At 41.9% G+C, this 18,099-nt stretch overlaps 2 protein-coding genes across 5 annotated transcripts in view; one reads left to right on the plus strand and one right to left on the minus strand.

The window, feature by feature from the left end:
- The window catches only part of NPTX1 (neuronal pentraxin 1), a 193,396-nt gene that overhangs the window by 51,509 nt on the left and 123,788 nt on the right, over positions 1-18,099 (minus strand). The gene's annotated exons all lie outside the window — the stretch shown is intronic.
- Positions 1-18,099, plus strand: part of RPTOR (regulatory associated protein of MTOR complex 1) — a 152,158-nt gene that overhangs the window by 31,523 nt on the left and 102,536 nt on the right. For all 4 annotated transcript variants that reach the window (XM_054847001.1, XM_054847002.1, XM_054847004.1 and 1 more), the window contains exons 4-5: positions 9,380-9,538; positions 16,085-16,231. In XM_054847001.1, coding sequence (XP_054702976.1) covers positions 9,380-9,538; positions 16,085-16,231 — 306 coding nt within the window. The remainder of the gene's footprint in view (positions 1-9,379; positions 9,539-16,084; positions 16,232-18,099) is intronic.

The following is an 18,099-nucleotide window of genomic DNA, read 5'->3' on the forward strand; positions in this document are numbered from 1 at the left end:
CTTGCTTTTATGACTGCTTGTGGGCTGACCTTTCTACAGAACAGCTCCTTACACTCCCAAAATCTTGTGTCCGAGTGCTCGTACGTAGTTCAAGGCTAATAGTTCTTTGTGTAAAATCAGAATGGTGAGTCTTCTTGCACAACATTTAAAAGCATCTGTATTGGATGTCCTCTTCCACGCTGCTGCTGAAACAGTCCCTATCGCAGGGTCTGCCTGCCACAATTGAATAACCCTCTGTCATCCATAGACCGTCCTATTTCTGCTCACTCCCTTTTCAGGAATACGTATTAATGTGTTGGATGGTTCGGGCTACAAAACTGATCCCCTTGGGACTTCACAGCGACTTCCCTCCATGGACAGAATTAATGATTCTCCTCCCAATCGCCTGTTGTATAAGCAAGTCTTTACGTATGGACTTTCCTCCAAATCTCGTGTTAAGATCTTGCTAGATGTCTTCTGGGAATCGCAATGGGTTTATATCAAAGAGATACTTTCTGTCCTCTCCATGCTCTTTGATTTCTTTAAAAAAACTCTAAAAGATAAGAGTTTGATTTTAAAAAAAAGTATGGCTGCTCATTATAGATGGGAAATGGACTCTTCCCCAAAGTGTTTATTCATGTTTCTGTTTGTTTATTATTATTATTCCTACCAATGTGCTCAGCACAGATGTCAGCTGCTCTGGATTTCCTCTGGATTCATTTAAAAAAATTATGTCATGCTTACTGCTTTCATGTTTCCCGATACCCAGGCAGATTTAAACTGAGTTTACCCTCTACGGTTAAAGTTCAGTAATGTAATACTTGAGTTAATTTAGCTCACACTTTTTGTTCTGTAACTCCTGGAGATGTGATAGGGATGCGGAAAGTCTGGTGATCTCATCGCTTGGAACTGACTGGGGTTGGTGATGGCTGGGTCAGCTCTGTCTGCTTCTGGCAAGTTAAACCTCCAGCATCTGCTTTCCAAAGTCTGAAACTCCTGGTCGGTTGGAACAACAACTTGTGCTGTGCATTAGCTTCCTCCAGGTTCTTATGCTACTCTCTCTGTAGCTTGTGATTTTTTTTTTTTTTTTTCTTTTAGTCCTCTGGAACCCACCTCATAGATTTCATTGACTTTTTTTTTGGGTACTTGAAATACTGATCTGAATGTTGTTTCATCTAAAGTGGTTTTAATACCAAAACTCAAAATGGCAGTCAGTCTTAAATCTCACTTACATCTTGTGATAGAATAACTTTTATTTGAAAACCTTCCACAGGAGAAGAAAACTCGGAGGAGCACCACCCACCCCTGAGCCAAAACCCCCAAAGCATGGTGGTGCCTTGCAGTCACCAGTGCACAGTTCTTCCTCTGTCTTTCTCAAACTTGGGTTGCAGCAAACCAGAGTGAATCTCTAGCTAAGGCTTAAACATTTATTTTATTATTTCCCCCCCCCCCCAACTAGACAGAGGAAATCAGAAACGTGTTTAGGAAGCTGTCAATCCAGTGTTGGCTAGGTGTACAGTGCACTACTTCCTCATAGAAATTAATTTGCAATATAAATATTTATAAATATATTTTTACAGTCTATACTCATCACAGTTTTCTTACTTGATGAAGGTATTACCCAGTGTAAGATAGTAGTGATGGGTTGTACAGCCCTTGCACACACTTACGTGATTCTGCCAGAGATTGCTTATGGCTTATCTGATCTTCAGGTAACTACCCAAATTCTGTGCATGTACGAGCTCATCTGCATATTCCAGCTCATCATGCGAAACCACTGTAAATGTGCATCGTTGCTCCTTAATTGATCATTATTATCTAATAAAAATATAGAAAAGAAAGCAATGGGACATAGATGAAGATGTTTTGATTTCCTCAAAAGTTAAATTGTAGCAACTGGAATAATAATGATATGTTGAGGTAGTTTTCATGGTGAATGGCTCTAAAATAGTAAAAAAGAGGAGATATTTCTCATCTCTCCACCTTGTTGCTTTTGTCACGGAGATGCAGTTTGGCACGGTTATTATGCAAGGACGAAAATCAAGCCAGCAGCACATGCATGTAGGTGTGGTATAAGCTTAAATTTCTCAGTAATCTCCAGAGTTTTCACCGTAATTCTTTTACCTGCACATGCACCCATCCTTGGTTTTGGGCCTTTTAATTTTCTGAATGGTTACGTTGCTCAAAATTTCTATTTAAACGTGTTAAGCTAAATAAAATAACTGTAATGCCAGTCTTTGAATGAATGGTGTTTTGCTTGGGAAGACTAGTGCCACTGTTTTGGCAATGTTCCTTTTCATTGTTTTGTGTGCTTCCAGTGTGTTAAATAGTTTACAACAAGTAAAACATCAATGATGTCATTTTGCTGTGTGGCACAACATAGTCATCCGATTCTACGGCTGTGAAACTGTTTGACATATATGTGCCTGTTTTATACATCTAAGCCAGAGTTTGTTCCAAACGTTCGGAGGAACATGTTGCATCAAACTGGCAGTTGCCTCATAAAAGATGGAATCTGAATTAATTCAATTTTATCTTTTTCACTTTAAGGAAAGCTAAATCCAGGATGTTTAGTGTTCATCACTAACAGGTCTTCAAACATTTGAGAAACATCTCTGGCTGCAGGGTTTGGAGGTTTTTTTATTCTTTGGGTACAAGGTACTGGTCTGAGTTCTCTTTCTGTGAAAACGGTTGTTAACGCGCTCTTATGCGCAGCCGCTTCTGCGCTGCCATATCTCGCAGAATGGCCCTGCAGCGCGCGGGGGCTGGGACTGCTGGTAGAGGATGTGGCCGTGGGATTGAGCTGTGGGCTGGTTTGTACAGTTGCGGTCCGGAGGACTTGCTGAGATCCTCCTGTGTGAGGAGGAGAGTATCGATCCCTGGAGCACCCTACCCTGAGTTGGGTAAATTCTGTTGTAGAGATAATCCGTTTCTGATCTGTGCTGCTTTGTTAGAATGGAGCAGAAGGAAGCAGCGTGGATTTGCTTCCTTCCAGGGTCAGCTTCACACAGGACCATTGGCATGCCTTTAAATAAGTGTTCTCAAAAGTTTAATCTTTAACAGTCAGTTTGATAAAACTGACCACAGAAGTTCCGTAACAATTTTCCTGATGTCTCAGAACCTGCTGTGAGGTCTTCTCTCCCCCTTTTTCTTCCCTGGTGTTCTGCTCCCTCCATCCTCGCAGACAACGCTGGCTGAGCTGGCTTGTGGAGCAACGACGAGGATTCTGAGCAGTGACCGTGATCCCTTGAGCAGTGCCAGGGTGGTTCATGCGCTGGGCTGGAGGCTCCGGTACGCACGCAGCTAAGAGAGGGAGTGTGCAACCTGCCCGTCTTTGGCCCTTGGAGCTGCTGGTCTCATTACTCTTGTTTTTAGTAACTTATTTCTTTGTGAGACTTTTTATATTTCTGTTCTTCAAATTTGGGCATTGTTCCAAAAAACACTCTCTTGGAATAATTAGATTGCTTTGATTCCTTTTAATTAAATCATGTTAAGTAGGCTGGCTGTGTGCGTAGGAAAGTCTCAGGTTTAATATGTTTTCTGCATTTGGAAACTGGGATTCAAATCTGATCTAAGTCACAGTGCAGCAGCTGCACGACACCCCGTGATGTCCTGTTTGCACAGAGGCTCACCTTCAGCAGTAGAGTTGCTTTGAAGAATAAAGCAGAAAAGATTATAAATCATCATAAGGAAGAATTAGGGTATGCTAGGGAAAGATGTTTATAACTGTAAGGGAAAAGCAGCACGCGGTGCCTTGCAGGGCTTTTGGGCGTCTGCCTTAGGAAGGCTTTAACACAGGTTAGATGACCAGTTGTCAGGAAGGATACGGATGTAATTGATGCCGTGTCAGGATAACTGGGATGGGACTAGGTTAGTTATGGTAAAGGTGATTTTGATCCCTTCGAGGAGAGATGGGAATGAGAGGAGGGCAGATGTGAGCAGCAACAGAGCTGTGATTGCATGGAAAACTTCGTTAGTCCTTACCCTGTGAGTTTCAAGCCATCCCGCACTGTTTGCCAGTGGAATTTTACCCCCGGCCGCTTCTCTCTCAAGTTGTTTCTTGCTGGTATCCTGTGACCCCACTCCAAACAGTCTTGTAGAGCTTAATCTGCTAAATGCTAAGGGACTTAAATCCTGCTTAACCAAGGTCTGTCTGAGAATTTCTTAACTTTTGAGTGTGAGCCTCTGGCCTTGTGCAGATGATGCCTTTTCTCCACTCAGATGAGCAGAGTTTTACCCTCTTTACCTCCCTTACAGCAGTGCGCACTAGTTAACGTCTCTTTGTGGCAGCATCATCCTCAGCAGCATGAAGTTACTGGGGAAAGCAGTTGGGGGATCATGTGCCGATAGGAGTTGTAAAAAAAAAAAAAAAAAAAAAAAAAAAAAATGAGGCATGAATTTATTTTTATGGAAATTATGCCCATTGGGTTTAGTGAGGTATCTTAGGGATAAAAGGTGAGTGACTTTAGGCTTTTGTTATGCTGAATGAAAACAGGGCAATGTTATAACTTGTAAACAGCAAAGGTTATGAATGCCAACGGATAAATTTTTCACAACGTTCCTATCTGCTGTGCCAAGTGTTGCTACTCTGGCATTGAATCACACGCAGGCTGTGGTCTGAGGCTTGTGGAGTCTGTCTGGAAGCGAGACTGAGGTCTCTGCAGGAAAAGGAAAGATCAAGACTTGAATTGTATAACTTTGATGGGAAAATAGGTTTATCCGTGTATTTTTTTGAGGGGGAAAAACATTCATCTTCCTGATGAAAATGCCATAGTGCTCCATGTGCCTCTGTCAACCACGGTGGAAGCCTGGCCTGGCTCCAAAACTCTTTTTCTCCCCATTGCCCATTAATGGTTAAGCAACATCAGCAACTTAAATCACTTATTCTCAAATTGTCACCTTTAGCACTCTGCATTTCATCCTTTTCATAAGACCTAACGCTGAGGTGAGTTGCCCGAACTCAGCATCGGACAGTGTTGAGCACAGCAGGGTTTGGAAGGTGAATAGCTCTGGGTTCTGCTTTCTCAAATGACAGCAAAAGCACTTTGTGAGGAAATCGCTGAGCTGCTGCAGCCCCTGCTCTTTTGAGCGTAGCTTGGTGATTCCAGGGAAAGGGATCTGTAACTTTGACTTGTCCTCATTGTTTGATTTTTATGTTTTGGCCCCATTCAAAGTAAAACAAAAAACCTGTAATTAGGTGAAGTTTCCAAAGCAGAGCCATTAATTTAAGCACAAAATCTACAGAACTGTGGGAATTACTTTATGCAGCCAGTACATGCTGACATTTCCCAGTGGGATAGAAGCTGATGAACATGGTGAATTGGTTTTTCCCCTCCAGACAGACTCATCTTGGAGCGGTTACCGCTATCACCTGCTAATCAGTGAACGGGTGGGCGTTTTATTTATCCTGTGAAAGAACTAAATCCTTCATGAAACAAATGGGACAATGCTTGTGCTTTATCGCTGCTGCTTTTTGTGTTTGAGCCCTGGTGCCAGTGCAGCCCCTTTAGCGAGACTGGGTTAGGGCTGTTCACTTGGAACTCTGCTTTATTTGCCCACTGACCCTTTTCCCCCAAAATAGAAATATCTTAAAAATTAACCTTATAACTGTATTTTTAAACAAGTATACAGGAATAAGGTTGGATAAAGCAGTGAGTGCTTTGTAAAAGTGTGGCAATATTACATAAACAAGCAAAACTTTTAATTTTGCCTGTGCGAGTAGAATAATGAGGATAGCCTGGGTCAGGCCGCCACAAAGTTATTGCTTTTGACAGGAGCTCTTCAGTGAGACACTGAGCTGATCAGAAAATCAAATTCACACCAGAAAGCCAGCTGACATCACCGTCAGCAATTTCATGCTTGTCCATCACGGCACTCTGGTCCGGCTTTTTGACAGCTCTAATGCTACGATTGCAACATCAGCTGGGAGCAACAGATACAGCTGGGCATCATCTGCAGAGGAATCGAAGTCTAGATTGTCTTGTTTGATAATTGCGTCAGGAAGCAAAGACTCCTTGCCAAACACCAGAAAATATCTGTCATCAACACGTGATAGAAGGCAGGGAAGGCCAGCATGGTCTTCAGATGCAGTAACAACCTGGAACTGGTCAATAGCTCATAAAAACAAAGGGAAAACAAAACATAAAGCCTTGGTGTGTGTCTCTGATTTCAACAGAAGTTGCTGAGATGAAGCCCAACAGACCTTTTGGGGTTTAGGTTAGGATCTCTGTTACCTTTTGCCCTAAGTACTGTTTGGAAGCATCTGTTTGGGAGTGGAAGGGAAGGAATGCAGGACATCACCAGGGGAGAGAAATGAATAATGACAGAAGGAAATACCGGGAGGGTGACAAAAGGAAACTCTTCATCTGATGGGTAGTGACGCTAAAATGCGCAATGGTCATATGAGAACTAAAACTGTGCTTAAAAAATGCTTCTTCATACTGTGAAAGGAAAGGTAAAATTGTTGAATCGGTGAATCCTGCTGGACCACAGCTCATCTGGGTGCCATGGTATTAAACGTGCTGGGATGCTGCAGAACTGCTCATCGGCAACGTGCTTTCTGGCGCTGGGTAGGAGCGGCAGCCCACAGGTTAGTGGGGGTTTTATGCCATTTCTGTATGTTCTTCTCAAAGACCTTCAGCTTCTGCAGTTTTGTTCTGGAAGGAGACCTTATTTGTTTTTAACAGTTATTAAAAGTAGCACCCTGTTGTACAGAGCATCACACAAACCAGTAAGCTGCTTCTCTCCCCCACAACTAACACCCAGTACCCCAATCAGATGAACAAACCCTGAACGTTGCTTGTAATTACTGTACTTATTCTCTGGTATTTTTTGCATACCAACGAAAAAAGTCTTGAAGATATTTTTTAGGAAAAAAAAAAAAAGGAAAGAAGACACCGCCTGATCTAGTTTGTTACTCACATACCTGTTTCTTGTAGTACGTGCGTGAATGATGTGTCATAAACTCAGGCCTGGAAGTCCTGAGCTGGCAGGTAGGACCAAGGCTGTCTCCTTATTTACAGGCTGCCTCCTCTCCCTTCCACTCTTCCCAGCCTTGTGTTTCTCAGTGTGCAAATGATATGTTTACAGTTGGGATCTTTAGATCTACAGGCCTTAGTTTTAGAGTATGAATTCACCTCCATTAATTGCGAGCTGTATTTAATATTGATGCTAAAAGGACGTGAGGAGGGTTCCAATGAGCATGTTCTCCTTTGGAAAAAAGGAGCTGAAAAATTACCAACCACTCTGGTTATAGTGTCCTGTAAAGATGCCAGCAGGCAGAATGTGATTTAAGGGGCACATTTTTGCAAATCAGCGCCTTCATAACAGCACTGAAAGGCGAGAGAAAGAGGTACGGGGGGAGTCTCTGGTAAGATTTATATATAGCCTCTTATCTTTATTTAGTGCAGAAATTCCCCAAAAGGATGAGTGTGTCAGATCACTGGTTCGTTCTTAATATTTTTTTTCTCCTTTTGCTTGCTTTTCTTCGTTGTTGTAATCATGCAAATGATGCCATTCAGTGTATCCATCTTGCCTATTGACTTGAGATGCTGAATATTAATTGAGCAGCATGAGATCTGTTTTTCAAGCTTCATAGATAAGCAAAACATTTTTATATTAAAGTGCTTCATCCTCTTTTACTAGGATACTTTAAGACTTTCTTATCTTTGCCTGTCATACAGAAAACCTAAAAAGCCCAAATGTCTGAGACCTTGGTTTGGTTTCTAAACAGGCTTTCAGTAGCAGATTTTTGTAGAGGTTGTTCTGCTCTTAAACTTGGTTCTTTATTTCAATACATTGGCTTTAATTTTTTTAAGCCATTATGATTCTGGATTCTCAGTCTCTCTGCAGATCTGGAAAAGAGAGGAAGAAGCAGGCTTTTATCTTTCAAAGGACAGTTGAAAGACTTTTTGTTATTATTTGGCCTTGCTTCAAGAAAATGCACTTTCGAATATGACAAACCAGCTACTACATAGACATCTTGAACTTCGCCGAGTAAAAATGTTTTTGAAGCATTGGGGTTTTTTAACGGGTTTTTTTCTCAAACACAGAAATGTGCTCTGATTTATGTGCTTGCTGTAGAGCTAGGAATGATAATGTGTTCGCAGCCAAAGTTGTGATGATATCGAATAAAAAATTTTTCCAAAAGCAAGGGGTGGTTGCCAAGGGCTCTTGATCAGTTTTCCCTCTTTTTACCTGGCTGTGTGAATATCAGATTCCTGGGACTTCTGTGCACTTTTATCTTGAGAATGGTGTTGTCTTAAAGCATGAGCTGTTGTTGAGATGAGGTTATGAAATATTGTTATATTCATAACCCTTCTTTAGGGAGGGGTTGCAATACAGTCTGGAGTAACCTGGTGTCTCATCTTAACAGTAAATTAAAAGTATGTTAGTGATATGCTACATTGCTCTGCAAGAAGTTGGCCATGTTTCTTTTTGAAGACAAACTTTTTGCCATAAAATTTCTCACTGGTCCATCTAGAAAAGGGTCCATCTAGAAAAGGCAAGACTCTGTCTAGGTTTAACGTATTTGCAGAGATGTTGACCAGGCTTCTTTTCTATCTGCCTTATTAATAAAAGGGGAACTAACTTTCTTCCTGGTGAGGGTGCTGAGGCCCTGGCACAGGGTGCCCAGAGAAGCTGTGGCTGCCCCTGGCTCCCTGGCAGTGTTCAAGGCCAGGTTGGATGGGGCTTTGGGCAACCTGGGCTGGTGGAGGGTGTCCCTGCCCATGGCAGGGGTGGCACTGGGTGGGCTGGGAGGTCCCTTCCCACCCAAACCGGTCTGGGATTCTATAACTAGTCAGGGCTTAGGAAGAGGATGAGGCTGCTGCTGTTCTTATTCCATGAAGGATAGCTATCTGCATTTCTCCTCTACCCTTCAGTCTGGTATTTTCGTTCCTTTTAAGGCTTGAGGCAAGAGCCGTGTCCCTTTTCCAGATGGGAGAGAAGGAACATTTCCGTATTAGATTTGAGGTTTACGGAATATCTGATTTCTACAATTTTCTGTCTTTAAGAGAGAATTTTGTTCAGCTGAAGATGTACAGGGTATGAATTTGAGGATTAAGAAAATTGTGCAGGGTTATTTTTGAGGCTGACTAATGTTGAAAACATATTTGACCTTCCTAGGGCTTTTTGAACGTTAATAATCCCCAAGCAAAATGGATTGGAGTTCAGAGATGCGATAAACTCGCTCAAACCTGTGTTGTTCCTGTATGTGTGTGCAATCCCACACACCAGTAGCAGACATAGTTTGTTTATTCAGCTCTACAGTAAATGTTTTGTGTTTTCTTTTCCCAGTGTAACCAATTTATGTATGTGCTTCTATCTTAACTAGGTGCCTGCATCTTAAATGGATTTGTTTTTACGCTTAAAATGTTTATCTTACATTTTATGTTACTAGGCCAGGTACAAGCAGAGTCTTGATCCTACAGTGGATGAAGTTAAGAAACTGTGTACATCTCTGCGTCGAAACGCCAAGGAAGAGCGGGTACTTTTCCACTACAATGGACACGGCGTCCCCAGGCCAACAGTAAATGGGGAGATCTGGGTCTTCAACAAGGTGCGTCTTTGCGAAGCAGTGCTGAACAGCTGCATCTTTTTCACTGCTATGTAAATTATTGAAGTGTTCTGTTAGAGAACAACTGAATTTTCAGGGTGTAAAATGTGTTCACAGGTATTTGTTTCGTTCCCTGCTGAACAGCTCTTTGCTTTCTTCTGTTCCTGAAGTTCTGAGACCAAATAGGTCGTCCCCCACCTCCCGGCAGGCAGGACAGCCTGCTCTCAGATGCACTAAAGCTCACTGCCAGGCACTGAAAAACCAGCTGCTTTCCCTTGCTTCGTCTGCTTTGCAGAGATCGCACCCCAGTTCTGTTGTGTCTGGGCAAACAGTGAGGCTCCCCAATGGACCTGGCTCTGCTGCCTTTTGTCCCTGACTGACTATTAAGTTCTTACCGTGAAGTTTATGCTTAAAATATCTACTAACTCTGAACAGCCATTGTTCAAACAACCTAGAGATACTGCATGAGGATGAGAAACCAGATGGCTAGCTCTGCTTCAGAGCACAGAGTGCTGAAGAGCCTCTGAGTACAATATAATAGGTATTGTTTATTTTTTTAAAGACTTTTGTTACTCTTGCTTAGCTGTGGATTGTAGCCATGGTTCGTACAGCTATGTAGATCACCTGCAACACCCTTTGAGCGATACCAAGTGTGCCCTAAATGTACTTCGCTTTCCTGTTAGTTAAGCTATTTCATGTATATTAAGGGTAACCTATTTAGAATGGAGTCTTAAGAAATGGAGAGATACTGCTTGTAGCTGAAAAGTATGCTCAGCTGACATAGGACTTGCATTCATTATTATACATATGCTCCTATTTTATTTTGGGGGCTTATTGAGCTGCTTCTCTCATACTTCACATGTATTATTTTTATAATTGAATGACTATTCACTGGTGATTTGAAAGAACAGGGTAGAAGGGAAGGGGAGAAAGTGCAACAGGGCATCGCTTTATTCTGGAGACTTGATTAGTATTCAGACCGATAAACAATTGGTCTGAATACTAATTCATTTTGAAGCTGAATTTGGTGTTTAAGAACAAATAAGAGTGACCTTCTTCTTACTTGACAGCCAGTGGGTAATAAGCAAGCCAGAAAGAACGCTGGGCGGAAAGTTACACATGCAAGAGGAGGAAATTACTGCTCAGTGAAGTTGTGTGTTGTGCCAAATGCTTTACCAAGAGCTTACTGGGTATTTGCCAGTTTGCCTGCAGTATCAGCTGGGGTAATGTGCTATGGATGGCACTGGTGATTAAGAGCTGAGGTGTCTCTGATTTATCTTACAGATGGTGAAAAAAAGAATTTGATTGTCATAGACGTTGATGGGGAAAGTTGAAACTTTGTGATTTTTGTAGCATGTTACCAAATATTGGCTTTTTTGGAAAGAAAGAATCAGGAGCAGAACTTTTCTTTTAAGCAAAGGATTAAACTTAAGGAAATACTGGGGAGGGGGGAAAATCAACAACGCTTAGGACTGATTTTTAAAGAATTCAGCCTCAGACCTAAGCAGAGGGCCTGTGAGGCTCAACATTATAGCCCTCTTGAATTGAAATAGTAGAGGTACTGAAATTTGACTGCGCTGACATTTTAAAATTGGATTTAAAATGCTCATGCATGCACTTGAAGTCTCAGTTATGAGAGCAGGAAGGCAAAGCTGAAAGGGACCTTGAGATCATCCAAGCGAGAGGCCAAAAGGGATGAGCCAGGCCTTGTTGGTGGATGTGGCATGTTACAGGCTGACCTGTGTTTGTCAAAGCAAATAGAAGGTGTTGGATTTCTAGTGACTTCCATGTGGCCGAGTTGAGCATCTTCCTCCTGTTCCCAGGAGCGCGTGGTCCTGGGAGGCTGTGCAGGCTGTTGGCGAGGGTTCGGTGCAGGTGCCGCAGGGGAGCGGAGGGCATGGGGCAAATAGGAGGAGCGACATTTTCGTTCGAGGGCAGGAGACAGCAATGAATTTCAGGAAGCTGTGCAAACATTCCAATATGCTTTTGTTCTCGGTCTGTAGATGCTCATTTTTCCTTGTTTTTTTTCCCCCCTAAAATTGGTGTGCAGCCATTATGGGGCTGATGAGGTCGGTGGTGACAGAGAGGACTTCACTGCGTTTGAGCAGCCTGGGCTGTGTGCGGCACACGTGGCAGAGCTGTTTGGGGCAGCACCTTGCACAGACCCAATGCCTCTTTTCCACTGGTTTGCTGTGAGGGGAGAAGACGTGAAAGCAACTTTGCAGTGCTGTTGGTAGCTACCACCAGAAAGCCTGGAAACTTGGAGGACCTTAGTACCTGTTCTGTATTTTCTTTTTCACCCATGTCCCCTGGAGCAACCAGCCATCGTTGGAAATCTGCTTTTGCTGTCACAATGCTTAGTTTTGTTTATTCCTCATGTTTTGAGAGGCTATGGCTTTCAGCTCTTCCTAAAGCTTGTGATGCCAGGAATGTCATGGTGTTGTCTGAATACCCCAAGCAATTCTATATGTGGGCTTGGAGGAGGTATGATGCAGCCGACAGAAAGGACGTGGCTGCTCATGAGCATCTCTGCTCTAGTGCCACAGATTATTTAAATCTCCCACGTGTGCCAGCAAGCTATCGGAGACAGCAGATAGATGTAATAGTGTAGGAACACTTTGTAATGATGCTGGAGAAAGTTCATGGAGTGTTAGATCTTCACTAATACCTTCGCCAATATCTTCCCCTTAATTTCTCAAGAGCTGGTATTTTAAAATTAATTTAGAGCTCTGCCCTTGCATAGTTGGTGCTCTGTCTGAACTGGTGTTTTAAAATGGCAATATAAGGAGAATGCTTCTCTCATATGCTTTATTATCTACTCTTCTGAAAATCTGACTGCTGATATAGCTGATTGAACTAGTTGAGAAAGGGCCTGGCGGATGGACAGACACTCTCGCAGGCGTCCCAGGAACACCTGGATGCGTAGCCCTGCTCCGGCTCCGCATTTCCCTGGCTGCGGCACTGCCAGGGCATTAGCAGGTCGTGCCCCTGCCCAGCCAGAGGAAGACCCCTGGATTTGCACTGTAAGAAGCCTTCTCACACGGCAGGAGTGTGTTCAGGAGAGATTAAGCATGGTATGTCCTGATACGTAGATTAAAAAAAACTAAAACCTTCAGGAAGCGTCATGTAGCCGATTCACTTCAGCTGCACAGCTCAGTCATTTGTTTAAACAGTGTTCAGATGCTACGGGGGGCGTGAGTAAGAGGAAGGAGTATGGTATGATTTGGATAAGGCACTTGAAAAGCTAGTAACTAAACTAACTCGGTCTTCAAAAACCAAACCTGCCTTCTCTCTTACAGGCAGGTTTTCCTTGAGTTGGATTTTTTTTTAATAGATTTTAACAAGTTGTGCTTGTTGTGGCGTAAGTATTTCTGTGGTTACCTTCACCTTTCAGGCTTCACCTATGAAGCAAGTCTTTCCTTTTGATACTTCATGTAGCCTGACAGATGAAGAGGACAATAGTAAATAAATAACCCGATACTCATCTGCACTCATTTTATTAGAATTTAAACCTAACCTATATACGCTTTGTAGAAAAGATGGTGGTAGGGAGGAGCGGCTCTGTAGCACAGCGTGCGGGGAGGTGCCCGCTCCCCTTCCCGCACCCATCCTCCTCCCCGCAATACACACATGCTTCGGAAATTGCTTCAGCACGGTAACTTTGTGGGGTCAGATATAGCATTAAGGGAAGCAGAAAGTATTTTTAGTTGTAATTTTTTCCCCCGGCTGCTCAGCACATGCAGTGCTACTCCAGGGCAGCGCGTGACGGCGCTTATGGTGCTTTAGCTTGTTAATTTTTCCTTTGCAGCTCAACAAACAAAATGTTCCTGAACTCTTTCAGTTAGAGAGATAATAAGATGTATAGAAAGAACTGGGGATGGGTTCCTGTAGGTTCATTGCCACAAGGTTCATTTCCTGGGATTTCCGAGAGATTCCCCGGAGTTCAGAAAGCCCAGGGCGGAAGCTGAACACCACAACCTTCTGAGGAGCTTTTTAGCTTTAGAGAAGGAAATGGGTGCTCTTCCAACATTGTTTCATGCTTGATAGGGAATGGTGTAATGGTATAAATTGTAGCATACTTTGGAAGAATGAGTATTTTGAAGATGTCCTTTTCCTGGGCCTGTTATGTCTTAGTGTTGTACAAAAAGACATGAAATGTGTGTACATTGTCAGAAGGAAATTCTGCTGCTAATGTGAGAATACGAAGCACAAAATGTGCATCATCGTTGTGCCTCTATTTAGTCCTTTGGAATCTATTTACATATCACTCATCCTGTGCACAGCTCTGCTGAAGCATCCTCTATTTGACCAAAAAAGGGCCAGAAGCCGCAGTCCCCCTTCATGCCGTACATGGCCATGGCTCCTTGTTTTATTTAACTGGCTGCTCTTGTTGACACGTGTTACGAGCCAGCACTTAACGGTGGAATTGTACGTTATTGTACTGTAGGCTTCCTGCGCTGGCTTGCTGCACGGTATGGGTGTACAAAGGAAGGGTTGGGACAGTCCTCGTAAACCAGTAAATTTGGCATCGTCTGGCCTTTTGCCAGATTTTGAAGATGCAGTAACATGCTTTTCGTATATTTATTGTGAGGTCTGTTGTATTAATACAAGAGCAATGTTCTTTTTCTAGTTTTGCTTGCTAGTATTTTCAGAGAAAATCCCAATGTGGTTTTAAAAAGGTAAAACCCCCAAGCCCCCGACTTCAAATATGTTTATTCCGAAGTTCTGAGGAACTTCTCGCAAAATCTGAAGAATGTTGTTTTTAAAAATATTTTTGAGTTGTTCGTTAAGCAATTGGTTATGAAATCCGTTCAAAATCAGTTTCTGGTTTAGTTGTTTGTTGTGTCATGCCTTTAGACAGTCACAGAGGGATGGTGGGAGTTGTGTTAACAGGGCAGAAAGTTTCTTGCTAAAAACCAAAGTCAATACTGAGAACAAAACATACGGACAAGTTCTTTCATACTCACAGCCCCAGCATGGCAGAGGCAGGAGGATCAAGCATCAAAAGATCACCCTGAGCAGCCATGCTAGAAAACTATTATTTAACACTCCTTTTTTCTTCAAACTATCTCATTTACATATCATTAGCAAATTTGATAAGTTTTATGTGACCCCCACAGTAAAATGGAAACGTAAAATTCTTCTGTTCTGAAATATCACAATATTAAGCAGAGCTATAATCCAGTCGTCACTGTAGCAATGTGCATTGTAGATAGAAAGTTAAAACAATGCATGCCAATAAAATCTCCTCGATTTATACGTGTCAGAGCAGGTTTTTTATGTGTAACTTACTGTGATTGGAATGTGATTAAACTGCGTGGTGTCCTTAGAAAAGGTCTGTGCCAAGGGTGAGTTGTTCATCTATCGTTCTATCCTGCAACGGTTTGCAAAGCTCCTCACTCCCTAAAACTCTGGCTTTTATAAACATTTTTTCCTATTAATTTTAATGAAGCAACTGAAACTGTTATATACGGGCAAAACTGGATTTTGAAATGACTTGCGAGTTCCTACCTTATCTAACATATGGTTTATGATCACTTCTGTCTATATATGCTGATATCTGTCCTTGAAAATTTGAGTTTTGTAGAAGTTTACTGGTTTTATTACAGCTATTTTAAGTCTCTTGAATTTAAATGGGAGTTATGATCCTATCCATCGTTCTGCTGATGTTAATAGGGACATCACAGCTTTTACTGTAGGTTCTGGGCAGTTCGGCGCTGTGCGGACGCAGCTGGGCAGGGTTCTGCCACCAGCCGCCCTGCCTGGGGCAGGGGCTCTTCACAGGCTCCACTGCAGAAATCTGCCCTGGTTTATGTGTTCAGTTCTGCCACTTAGTTTAGGGTGGGACCCTTCAGAGCTAATTTTAAATGTCTGGGGTTTGATCCTCCTTGTATTTTAAGAAGCTTTTGCCTCCAATTATTTGGGGGGGTTAAGGTGGAAGAGAAGGAACAAAACACTTCATATTTACAGAAACGGAATTGTTGGTACTTCGCTTTGTTGAAGGCAGACTTTGTTGGTTTTAATTTTATTGGATAATTCTGAAAGTTGCAGAGAAGTTAAAGGCTGTAATAAAATTATGAAGCATCTCATTAAACTGGGATGGGGTAGCTACTGATGGGCTACATGATCAATCTTGATTTATTGATGGAGTTTTCAGTTTAAGACGGATGTTAAATTAAAGACAGCTGGTTTACATCCTTTATCAGTGTTGCGGAAATTTGAGATAAAATTGGACTATTAAATGCTGGTTGGGGTTGTTAGCACATATCAGAGCACTCTTGAGTTTTAGAATTTCAGTTTAGAGTATAGCATTTCAAACAATAAAATCTAATTGTTGTTCATGTTGGAGTTGGGTCCGAGGTCCTCATTATTATTAGATGTTGATTGCTTTTTGTATTGATTAATATGCCCAATATTCAATCTAGGTTTTATTTTGTGATTTCAGAATTGGAATTTTTGTGTGTATTTTATTATCTCACTAATGAAAGTTCTGTTGCTTCTCTGCCTCTTTGTAACTCCAGTGTTTTTTTGTTTTTTTTTTTTTTATAGAACTATACTCAGTATATTCCTCTATCCATATACGACCTGCAAACTTGGATGGGCAGCCCTTCCATTTTCGTCTACGATTGCTCTAATGCTGGCCTTATTGTCAAGTCATTCAAACAATTTGCACTACAGAGGGAGCAGGAGTTGGAGGTGAGATCCCAGTCTATTGCAAAGGCTTCACTTGTGTTTGTGCTGCAGGGTTAAGTTGAAGCTTGCTTTGCTATATGCAGCTGAAATACGTGTTTAAAACTATGTTGAAAGGCAAATTAATTTGCAAATAATTTTGCCACTGCAGTCTTTCTGGTTCAGTTTGCTATTTTATTAAACTTGGAATAATTTTTAATACAAGCACTAATTAAATGATGATGTTAATAGAATCAATTTGTGCCCTAATGGCCTTTTCTGCTGAGATAAATGCTGAGGTGAAGTAGACGTATTTATTTCAGTTGCAGAAGTCTAGTTTCTGGGTATGTATTTGGGTGTAGTTAGAGTTTTGTGCTGTTGAACTGAATGTGAAAAGGCAAAACAAAATAAAATAAACCTGATACGCAGAGGGATTGTCACTGGTGGTTTCAGTTTCACAGACTGCTTAAGTTGAATGTGTTTCTAATGAAAAGCGGTCTTTCATTGCAAATGTCATTACTAATAAATTTATTGAAGTAAATCTGAAATGCAAAGTGGAAGGTAAGAAGTTCTTTGTGCAGCAGCTTGGGATGGCAAACTCCTCATTGCCAGGAATTCTGCTAGCTTTAGTTTACATGGAAGCATGTCTTTTAAAGGTTAACTACTTACACTCTCACAGTTCTAAGACACTCTATTTAAAAAAACAAAACAAAACATCTTCAAGGAAGGAATATTAATTAATCAGGCAACTGCCTGTCACAAATAGGACCTTCAAGCGGATACCGACAGTATCCCTGGCTCTAATTCTTTTAATTCTAAATTCCATTTTTTGGAACTGCTTTTCTGGTCACTCTTTTTGCAAGGTGAAAATTCCATTCTACTGACAGAAACTGGTCTAATAGCTTGAGATATGTAGATTGTTTCATTATTCCTTCTCTTCAACCAGTGATAATGCCATACTTTGTAAAGATAAGAAACTTCCCAAAGGCTGTGGCTTGGCAGGAACGTAAAACTGCAGAGCACAGCTCGGTAGTGTTGGTAATAGATGCCTTTTCCAGGTTAGCATCCTTTTCAGTCAAGGACAATATCTGGTGGCCATGTTCTGTTCTCCTTTTCCAAGTTTTTCTATCAGCCTGTGACTTTCACTGTGGCATTTTTCAGAGCCTTTCTCTTTTGTGTGCACAATGCACCTTCTGGATTTTGGTTCTGTTCTCTGATTCTGTTCCTTAGCAGGTTCAAATGGGCCTAACTCTTACCTTCCCTTTCCCTGCTTTCGTCATGAATTTCCTTTTTTTTCCCTGGCTCTTGCTAAGCTCTAGAACGGGCGCAAAGGTCTCTGGAAGGAACAGCCGCAGGCGCCTCGGATGGTTTCTGCTGTGACACATAAATTGCTCAGGTGAGGCTGAGCTCCCCTCTGCAAGTCAGGCTGTCTGCAGACAGGGACGGTTGGTTACAACAAGGAAGATGAGCACAAGTAACGACGTCAGTCTTTATTACAGCAAAAATATTAAATTTCACTTGCTCTGTTTTTGTTTGTTTTTATTTTGCAAAATATGTGAGGTTACACAGGAAAACTGCGTTAGTATTTCCTCTCTTTGCAACAGAGGTTAAAACTACAGGTTAATTTGATTATGAAGATATGTTCAGGGTTGTATGTCAGCGTTCCGTTCTGCATCTTCAGATTTCATCCACTGCTGAAGTCTTACTGAGATAACTGCTTATTATCAATAGAAAGCAGAAGACTTGGTAGCAGAGACAGAAGAGTGCTTACAGTGTCATACAAAGCATGGATGAGAATTCATTTGGAAAACTATCAACTACTGAGTTGTTCAAACTCATGAAAAGTGAAGTAAAGCTGAAGCTGGTACACAGAGGGGCTGCTGGAGTGATCAAGA

Source organism: Grus americana, chromosome 18 (genome assembly GCF_028858705.1).
Source record: "Grus americana isolate bGruAme1 chromosome 18, bGruAme1.mat, whole genome shotgun sequence".
Classification (NCBI taxonomy): domain Eukaryota; kingdom Metazoa; phylum Chordata; class Aves; order Gruiformes; family Gruidae; genus Grus; species Grus americana.